Source organism: Ascaphus truei, unplaced genomic scaffold (genome assembly GCF_040206685.1).
Source record: "Ascaphus truei isolate aAscTru1 unplaced genomic scaffold, aAscTru1.hap1 HAP1_SCAFFOLD_1595, whole genome shotgun sequence".
Classification (NCBI taxonomy): Eukaryota; Metazoa; Chordata; class Amphibia; order Anura; family Ascaphidae; genus Ascaphus; species Ascaphus truei.
In genome coordinates, this window is record NW_027454486.1 from 27,501 (window position 1) to 39,012 (window position 11,512).

Sequence of the window (11,512 nt, forward strand, 5' to 3'; positions counted from 1 at the left end):
AACACATTAAAAAAAAAAACACTCACACACTACACTCTCACACCCTACACTCACAACTATCACTCATCCACACAACACTCACACACCACACACTCACTATCACATCACACACACACTCATCCACACAAATTAAATATTACATACACACACTATTCTGCCACACACACAACCAACATTCACACAAAACACAAACACACACATTTCAACACCTAAACAAACACACACCACACAACAACCACAAACATAAACCCCTCAATACTGTCACACTTAATCCATTTACCAACATTTCACAGACCACCACCGGATGCCTTCAACACCTCGACACCTGAACGCTGTGCCCAAACACACAATACAACTATTGGATCCAACTGACCCTTCACACAACAACATCAGGAAGTATTCAAAACACAATCGCACACAAACACTTCACTAACATCACACACCACACCTACCTCAACACACACACATCAACAACTTTTAACAACACATCACAACTTACACACACACACACAACACCTCTACAACACCTAAAATAACGCACATCACAACATCAACACAAACCACACATCTTCACAACACAAAACATGGCACCCAAAAAACACCTTCGCAAAACAAAACATACACACCCTGGCAATGAAGGTGACACGCACACACACACACCAAAGATATGTACTGCAACACACAATGCACACACCCATTTCACACACATTGAAATCCACGCACACAATGCAAACAAACAACTCACAACGGAATACACAATACGTCAAGAACAAATCCTCACAACCACAACATCAACACCAACACATTACACACACCAACATCACACACTAATTCCATATAATACACACACACCAGGTACATCAAAGGGACAAATACACACACAGCATCCTAACACAACAAATTTACAACACACACACACACACATCACCTTCTAATGAAACACTACAGCGCCAAACACGCCTTGCACAACAAAGAGACAGACAGAATCAGAAGAGCAACACAACGACAACAACAACAACAAAAATACAGACACACACCCACTACATCAACAGACGATCACAATACAGAACACCAACAACGTACTACAACATCCAGACCCTCAGAGACTACAGAACAGCATGAGGCACGCCTTGCAAAAGACCAACAACGTGCTACAACATCACGAGCCGCAGAGACTCCAGAACAACATGAAATACGTCTGGATAAAATGCGACTACGAGCTACAACAAGAAGAGCCACGGAGACTACACAACAACATGAAACACGCATTGCTAAAGACAGAACAATACGGCGCACATCAAAACAACAACAAAACACACCAACACACACACTACAACAACCAGTACAACACACACATACTACATGTACGCATTCAACAAATTACACTTTGCTACGTGCCGCTTTCATATATAATCCACACATACTATACCAGCAACATCCAAAGGTCAACATTGGACAGATGGACACTATATGTCACTACTGTCAAGCAAAAAAATTCCACCATGAATCAGCTGGAATGTGCTGCAACAATGGCAAAGTTATGCTACCACCTCTACACTCACCCCCAAATCCACTTCTTTCATACATGTCAGGGACAACTTCTGAATCTAAACATTTCCTACAAAACATACGCAAATACAACTCCTGTTTCCAAATGACATCCTTTGGTGCTACATCCATAGTCGAACAAATTGGATTTAAAAGTACTTTCAAAGTACAAGGTCAAGTTTACCACAGGGCCGGCTCTCTTCTCCCATTACCAGACCAACATCCACAATTCTTGCAAATTTACTTCATGGGTGATGAAGAACAACAAGCTGATCAACGATGCCATTGGATACCCAATACAAGACGTGACATTGTCATCTCCTTACAAAGGATGTTACATGAACACAACCATCTCATTAACACATTCAAAACATCACTTGAACGCATGCCAACTGATGACTATCAAGTCATTATCAGAGCCGACAAAACACCAGTGGGTCAACATGAACGTCGCTTTAATGCTCCTCAAATCAACGAAGTCGCTATTGTTATAGCGGGGGAACAATTTAATACACGGGACATTATTCTTCAGCGCCGCGGTCAGTCACTCACACACATTTGTGAAACACATCGCTCATATGATGCACTTCAATACCCTCTCATACTTTGGAATGGTGACGATGGCTATCACTTCAACATCATGCAAGTAGACCCAACTTCAAAGGCAAACACTAACAAAACTGTCTCCGCTATGGACTTCTACGCTTACAGATTAATGATACGAGATGCATCGCAAAACCACATTTTACATTGTCGACAACTATTTCATCAGTTTATTGTTGACATGTATGCTAAAATTGAAAGTGAGCGTCTTCTATACATACTCTTACATCAAAAACAACTTCGCGTTGATCAATACATACATCTCAGGGATGCTGTTGGCAACGATGGTAACGTTGACAACATAGGTAAAATGTTCATTCTACCAGCAACATTCACGGGAAGTCCTCGACACATGCACGAATATGCTCAAGACGCTATGGCATATGTTCGAGCATATGGACGACCAGACTTTTTTTATTACATTTACATGTAATCCAGCTTGGCCAGAAATAAAACAACAACTTGGGGATGGACAGTCACACAGCAATCGACACGACTTAATCGCAAGAGTATTTCGCCAAAAACTCATCACATTAATTCACATCATCACTAAGACTTATATATTTGGACAAACACGATGCTGGATGTACTCAATAGAATGGCAGAAAAGAGGTCTTCCACATGCTCATATTCTTATATGGCTCAAAGAAAAACTACATTCCATTGACATCGATAACGTTATCTCTGCTGAGTTGCCTAATCCAGAAGAAGACCCTATACTATTTGCAATAGTCACTAAAAATATGATTCATGGACCATGTGGAAACATTAATATTCATGCACCATGTATGAAAGACGGTAAATGCACCAAAAAATTCCCAAAACCATTCATTGCAGACACACAAAGTGGAGATGATGGATATCCTCAATATCGAAGACGCGCTCCCACAGACGGTGGATACACAGCAACAATTACTATTCGCAACAACAAACACATCCAAGTCGACAACAAATGGGTTGTTCCATATTGTCCACTTCTAACTAAAATTTATAACGCATACATTAATGTCGAATACTGTAATTCTGTTAAATCAATTAAATACATTTGCAAGTATGTCAACAAAGGAAGCGACATGGCCATTTTTGGAATCACTAATGAACACATGCGTGACGAAGTCACACTCTACCAGCTAGGAAGATATATAAGTAGTAATGAAGCCGTTTGGAGGATTTTCGCTTTTCCCATTCACGAACGACACCCAACCGTTGTTCACCTCACTGTTCATTTAGAAAATGGACAGAGAGTATACTTCACACCTGGCAACGCAGAGGCAGTTGCTGCTCAACCACCAAACACAACTTTAACTGCCTTCTTTCAATTATGTCAACAGGACTCTTTTGCACGCACATTGCTTTATCCAGAAACTCCACGATATTACACTTGGAATGCATCCACAAAACAGTTCAAGAAAAGAAAGCAGGGCATACCTGTTCCAGGAACTGATGCCCTTGCAAGTGAAGCCTTAGGCCGTGTCTACACAGTTCACCCAAACAACGCTGAATGCTTCTTTCTCAGAATTCTACTTCATACCGTTCCAGGCCCAACTTCATTTGACGCTATAAAAACTGTCAACGGTCAAGTGTGTGAGACTTATCGAGAAGCTTGCCAAAAGCTTGGATTACTAGAGGATGATCAACACTGGAATACTACATTAGCCGAAGCTGCATTACAGTCATTGCCAGCCAAAATTCGAAATCTTTTTGCCATTATCCTTACCACCTGCAACCCATCAAACCCCAACACTCTATGGGCCACATATCGAGAAACCATGAGTGAAGATATACTCCACAAAGCACAGAGAGACAATCCATCACTCAATGTTCAGTTTTCACCAGAGATTTTCAACGAGGTACTCATATTGTTAGAAGATACATGTCTCTCCATCAATAACAAAACACTACTTCAATTAGGTCTAGAAGCTCCCCAACGTCATCATCACGATGTACTCAATACAGACCTTATGCGAGAGAAACAATAAGATATTTCCGTACTACAACAATATGTTGCTACAAGAAAACCAATGTTAATTCCACAACAACTTAACACCTATGACAACATCATGCAGCACATAAACAACGAACAAGGTGCAATCCTGTTTCTTGATGCTCCAGGTGGAACAGGCAAAACATTTCTCATAAATTTACTCCTTGCAGAAATAAGAATGCACAATCATGTTGCACTTGCACTTGCATCATCTGGCATTGCAGCCACTCTTATGGATGGAGGAAGAACTGTGCACTCAGCTCTTAAATTACCGCTAAACATTGCTCATGAAGAAAACCCAACATGTAATATTACCAAAACATCTGGACAAGCACGTGTTCTTCAAATTTGCAAACTTATTGTTTGGGATGAATGTACCATGGCGCATAAAAAATCACTTGAAGCCCTTAATAGAACCTTGCAAGACTTGCGCAACAATAAACAAATAATGGGTGGTGCTGTCATTCTTTTAGCTGGTGATTTCAGACAAACACTTCCAGTCATACCACGATCCACACCAGCAGACGAACTTCATGCATGCCTCAAATCCTCTATTTTATGGCGACATGTCAAACATTTCCCATTAACAACCAATATGCGAGTCCAACTTCACGGCCACTCAAATGAACAACTTTTTGCACACACCCTTCTTCAAATAGGTGAAGGTACTTTACCTACTGACTTCACATCAGGTGAAATTGCTTTTCCCACACATTTTTGTCACATGATGACATCAATTGAAGATCTCATACACCACGTCTATCCAAATCTCTTACACAATTACACAAACCACCAGTGGCTCTGTGAAAGAGCCATCCTTGCTGCCAAAAATACTTATGTCAATGACCTAAATCATCAAATTCAAGACATTATTCCAAACACAATTACTCAATACAACTCAATCGATACAGTTGTGGATTGCGATGAAGCCGTTAACTATCCAACTGAATTCCTACACTCCCTCGAACCATCAGGGATGCCACCACATCACCTTCGCCTCAAAGTTGGAGCACCCATCATGCTACTTCGCAACCTACACACACCTAACCTTTGTAATGGAACCAGACTGTGCATAAAAACATTGATGCCCAACCTAATTGAAGCTACTATCTTAACTGGCAACGCCAAAGGCCAAGATGTCTTCATCCCCCGCATTCCACTAATTCCAACAGACATGCCTTTTACTTTCAAACGCCTACAGTTCCCCATCAAACTAGCTTTTGCTATCACCATTAACAAAGCACAAGGACAGTCCATAAAGTGCACTGGTATCAACTTACAATCACCATGTTTCTCCCACGGACAGTTATATGTTGCGTGCTCTAGAGTTGGATCCCCCCAACAATTGTACATCTTTGCTCCAACTGGAACTACCAAAAATGTGTTTTACAAACAAGCATTACAATGAACATAGACTTTGCTACATTTACATCAACTCTAAATATTGCCATAACAACTTACAAAAAACACAAACACACCCAATGCACTGCTGTCATCTTTTATTACAAAATTATTTTACAACACACACTTCAACATTACATTAAATACACTACTCTCAACAATGTACATTAACATCTTTCAACAAGCCTTTCCAACAATCACATTTTCACAAATAACTACCGTAACAACTAACATACACTTCGCCCATTTGACCTCATATACATGTGCTTTCTACTACTGTTGCTGTACAAACACAATTGTAACTAATATTACATAACATTCGCAAAAAATTACAACTTTCACATACAGCATTTACACATACTTATTCACCCTTCACATCCTGAGCAACGCCGGGTTTCTCAGCTAGTATATATATATATGCAAATATAGCTGTATGCTCATCTGCATATCTTAGGCAGGTCTGCAACCCCGCCTTTCCCCATTATCACCCAGCATACAGCACTTCCACTGCAGCAAGGGATTCTGGGAAATGACATGCAAATGAGCACACACTGTCACTTTTTGCCTCAATAACCATTTTTAACATGGTTCCCTATAGGCTTTATATATATATATATATATATATATATATATATATATATATATATATATATATATATATATATATATATATATATATATATATATATATATATACACATGAAGGTCAGTCAGCACACTGTAGTAGAAAAGGTTGTAATAGCAGATGCTAGTCCCATAGAGAATAAGTATGATACGAACCAATCCAAAGACCAGTAAAGAGACAGCAGACCGCACGGGGTTAATCCAAAAATCTATATTCAGGGCCCTGAGGAAGGTCTCTCTGTGGGACCGAAACGTTGGCTTACGTGTATTTCATGTTGTGAATATAGATTTTTGGATTAACCCCGTGCGGTCTGCTGTCTCTTTACTGGTCTTTGGATTGGTTCGTATCATATATATATATATATATATATATATATATATATATATATATATATATATATATATATATATATATATATATATATATATATATATATATATATATATAAAGTGGTTGACAAATCACCAAAAAATCTACTCGCCACACAAAAAAATCTACTCGCCACCTAGTACCAAACGTGTGCTGCTTGGGCCAATATTTACTCGCCCGGGGGTTAAATCCACTCGCCCGGGGCGAGCAAATGTATAGGTTTGTCGAACACACATATATATATATATACATATATATATATATATATATACACACATATATATATACACACACACATTTTTTTTGCTGCACTTCTGTGTAATTATATAATATATACATACATATATATATATATATATATATATATATATAAATATATATAAATATATATAATATGTATTCATGTATATATATACACTAGCTGAGAAACCCGGCGTTGCTCGGGATGTGAAGGGTGAATAAGTATGTGTAAATGCTGTATGTGAAAGTTGTAATTTTTTGCGAATGTTATGTAATATTAGTTACAATTGTGTTTGTACAGCAACAGTAGTAGAAAGCACATGTATATGAGGTCAAATGGGCGAAGTGTATGTTAGTTGTTACGGTAGTTATTTGTGAAAATGTGATTGTTGGAAAGGCTTGTTGAAAGATGTTAATGTGCATTGTTGAGAGTAGTGTATTTAATGTAATGTTGAAGTGTGTGTTGTAAAATAATTTTGTAATAAAAGATGACAGCAGTGCATTGGGTGTGTTTGTGTTTTTTGTAAGTTGTTATGGCAATATTTAGAGTTGATGTAAATGTAGCAAAGTCTATGTTCATTGTAATGCTTGTTTGTAAACCACATTTTTGGTAGTTCCAGTTGGAGCAAAGATGTACAATTGTTGGGGGGATCCAACTCTAGAGCACGCAACATATAACTGTCCGTGGGAGAAACATGGTGATTGTAAGTTGATACCAGTGCACTTTATGGACTGTCCTTGTGCTTTGTTAATGGTGATAGCAAAAGCTAGTTTGATGGGGAACTGTAGGCGTTTGAAAGTAAAAGGCATGTCTGTTGGAATTAGTGGAATGCGGGGGATGAAGACATCTTGGCCTTTGGCGTTGCCAGTTAAGATAGTAGCTTCAATTAGGTTGGGCATCAATGTTTTTATGCACAGTCTGGTTCCATTACAAAGGTTAGGTGTGTGTAGGTTGCGAAGTAGCATGATGGGTGCTCCAACTTTGAGGCGAAGGTGATGTGGTGGCATCCCTGATGGTTCGAGGGAGTGTAGGAATTCAGTTGGATAGTTAACGGCTTCATCGCAATCCACAACTGTATCGATTGAGTTGTATTGAGTAATTGTGTTTGGAATAATGTCTTGAATTTGATGATTTAGGTCATTGACATAAGTATTTTTGGCAGCAAGGATGGCTCTTTCACAGAGCCACTGGTGGTTTGTGTAATTGTGTAAGAGATTTGGATAGACGTGGTGTATGAGATCTTCAATTGATGTCATCATGTGACAAAAATGTGTGGGAAAAGCAATTTCACCTGATGTGAAGTCAGTAGGTAAAGTACCTTCACCTATTTGAAGAAGGGTGTGTGCAAAAAGTTGTTCATTTGAGTGGCCGTGAAGTTGGACTCGCATATTGGTTGTTAATGGGAAATGTTTGACATGTCGCCATAAAATAGAGGATTTGAGGCATGCATGAAGTTCGTCTGCTGGTGTGGATCGTGGTATGACTGGAAGTGTTTGTCTGAAATCACCAGCTAAAAGAATGACAGCACCACCCATTATTTGTTTATTGTTGCGCAAGTCTTGCAAGGTTCTATTAAGGGCTTCAAGTGATTTTTTATGCGCCATGGTACATTCATCCCAAACAATAAGTTTGCAAATTTGAAGAACACGTGCTTGTCCAGATGTTTTGGTAATATTACATGTTGGGTTTTCTTCATGAGCAATGTTTAGCGGTAATTTAAGAGCTGAGTGCACAGTTCTTCCTCCATCCATAAGAGTGGCTGCAATGCCAGATGATGCAAGTGCAAGTGCAACATGATTGTGCATTCTTATTTCTGCAAGGAGTAAATTTATGAGAAATGTTTTGCCTGTTCCACCTGGAGCATCAAGAAACAGGATTGCACCTTGTTCGTTGTTTATGTGCTGCATGATGTTGTCATAGGTGTTAAGTTGTTGTGGAATTAACATTGGTTTTCTTGTAGCAACATATTGTTGTAGTACGGAAATATCTTATTGTTTCTCTCGCATAAGGTCTGTATTGAGTACATCGTGATGATGACGTTGGGGAGCTTCTAGACCTAATTGAAGTAGTGTTTTGTTATTGATGGAGAGACATGTATCTTCTAACAATATGAGTACCTCGTTGAAAATCTCTGGTGAAAACTGAACATTGAGTGATGGATTGTCTCTCTGTGCTTTGTGGAGTATATCTTCACTCATGGTTTCTCGATATGTGGCCCATAGAGTGTTGGGGTTTGATGGGTTGCAGGTGGTAAGGATAATGGCAAAAAGATTTCGAATTTTGGCTGGCAATGACTGTAATGCAGCTTCGGCTAATGTAGTATTCCAGTGTTGATCATCCTCTAGTAATCCAAGCTTTTGGCAAGCTTCTCGATAAGTCTCACACACTTGACCGTTGACAGTTTTTATAGCGTCAAATGAAGTTGGGCCTGGAACGGTATGAAGTAGAATTCTGAGAAAGAAGCATTCAGCGTTGTTTGGGTGAACTGTGTAGACACGGCCTAAGGCTTCACTTGCAAGGGCATCAGTTCCTGGAACAGGTATGCCCTGCTTTCTTTTCTTGAACTGTTTTGTGGATGCATTCCAAGTGTAATATCGTGGAGTTTCTGGATAAAGCAATGTGCGTGCAAAAGAGTCCTGTTGACATAATTGAAAGAAGGCAGTTAAAGTTGTGTTTGGTGGTTGAGCAGCAACTGCCTCTGCGTTGCCAGGTGTGAAGTATACTCTCTGTCCATTTTCTAAATGAACAGTGAGGTGAACAACGGTTGGGTGTCGTTCGTGAATGGGAAAAGCGAAAATCCTCCAAACGGCTTCATTACTACTTATATATCTTCCTAGCTGGTAGAGTGTGACTTCGTCACGCATGTGTTCATTAGTGATTCCAAAAATGGCCATGTCGCTTCCTTTGTTGACATACTTGCAAATGTATTTAATTGATTTAACAGAATTACAGTATTCGACATTAATGTATGCGTTATAAATTTTAGTTAGAAGTGGACAATATGGAACAACCCATTTGTTGTCGACTTGGATGTGTTTGTTGTTGCGAATAGTAATTGTTGCTGTGTATCCACCGTCTGTGGGAGCGCGTCTTCGATATTGAGGATATCCATCATCTCCACTTTGTGTGTCTGCAATGAATGGTTTTGGGAATTTTTTGGTGCATTTACCGTCTTTCATACATGGTGCATGAATATTAATGTTTCCACATGGTCCATGAATCATATTTTTAGTGACTATTGCAAATAGTATAGGGTCTTCTTCTGGATTAGGCAACTCAGCAGAGATAACGTTATCGATGTCAATGGAATGTAGTTTTTCTTTGAGCCATATAAGAATATGAGCATGTGGAAGACCTCTTTTCTGCCATTCTATTGAGTACATCCAGCATCGTGTTTGTCCAAATATATAAGTCTTAGTGATGATGTGAATTAATGTGATGAGTTTTTGGCGAAATACTCTTGCGATTAAGTCGTGTCGATTGCTGTGTGACTGTCCATCCCCAAGTTGTTGTTTTATTTCTGGCCAAGCTGGATTACATGTAAATGTAATAAAAAAAGTCTGGTCGTCCATATGCTCGAACATATGCCATAGCGTCTTGAGCATATTCGTGCATGTGTCGAGGACTTCCCGTGAATGTTGCTGGTAGAATGAACATTTTACCTATGTTGTCAACGTTACCATCGTTGCCAACAGCATCCCTGAGATGTATGTATTGATCAACGCGAAGTTGTTTTTGATGTAAGAGTATGTATAGAAGACGCTCACTTTCAATTTTAGCATACATGTCAACAATAAACTGATGAAATAGTTGTCGACAATGTAAAATGTGGTTTTGCGATGCATCTCGTATCATTAATCTGTAAGCGTAGAAGTCCATAGCGGAGACAGTTTTGTTAGTGTTTGCCTTTGAAGTTGGGTCTACTTGCATGATGTTGAAGTGATAGCCATCGTCACCATTCCAAAGTATGAGAGGGTATTGAAGTGCATCATATGAGCGATGTGTTTCACAAATGTGTGTGAGTGACTGACCGCGGCGCTGAAGAATAATGTCCCGTGTATTAAATTGTTCCCCCGCTATAACAATAGCGACTTCGTTGATTTGAGGAGCATTAAAGCGACGTTCATGTTGACCCACTGGTGTTTTGTCGGCTCTGATAATGACTTGATAGTCATCAGTTGGCATGCGTTCAAGTGATGTTTTGAATGTGTTAATGAGATGGTTGTGTTCATGTAACATCCTTTGTAAGGAGATGACAATGTCACGTCTTGTATTGGGTATCCAATGGCATCGTTGATCAGCTTGTTGTTCTTCATCACCCATGAAGTAAATTTGCAAGAATTGTGGATGTTGGTCTGGTAATGGGAGAAGAGAGCCGGCCCTGTGGTAAACTTGACCTTGTACTTTGAAAGTACTTTTAAATCCAATTTGTTCGACTATGGATGTAGCACCAAAGGATGTCATTTGGAAACAGGAGTTGTATTTGCGTATGTTTTGTAGGAAATGTTTAGATTCAGAAGTTGTCCCTGACATGTATGAAAGAAGTGGATTTGGGGGTGAGTGTAGAGGTGGTAGCATAACTTTGCCATTGTTGCAGCACATTCCAGCTGATTCATGGTGGAATTTTTTTGCTTGACAGTAGTGACATATAGTGTCCATCTGTCCAATGTTGACCTTTGGATGTTGCTGGTATAGTATGTGTGGATTATATATGAAAGCGGCACGTAGCAAAGTGTAATTT

General features: G+C 39.3%; 2 protein-coding genes across 2 annotated transcripts; one reads left to right on the top strand and one right to left on the bottom strand.

The window, feature by feature from the left end:
* The first annotated feature begins 1,795 nt into the window (after window positions 1–1,795).
* Window positions 1,796–5,543, top strand: LOC142476427 (uncharacterized). The gene is given in 3 exon segments (XM_075581800.1): window positions 1,796–2,560; window positions 2,562–4,001; window positions 4,530–5,543. Coding segments are annotated over 3 exon segments (3,219 nt in total).
* Window positions 5,544–7,346: 1,803 nt separating this feature from the next.
* LOC142476424 (uncharacterized) lies at window positions 7,347–11,304 on the bottom strand. The gene is given in 3 exon segments (XM_075581798.1): window positions 7,347–8,360; window positions 8,889–10,328; window positions 10,330–11,304. Coding segments are annotated over 3 exon segments (3,429 nt in total).
* Between the last annotated feature and the right edge of the window lie 208 nt (window positions 11,305–11,512).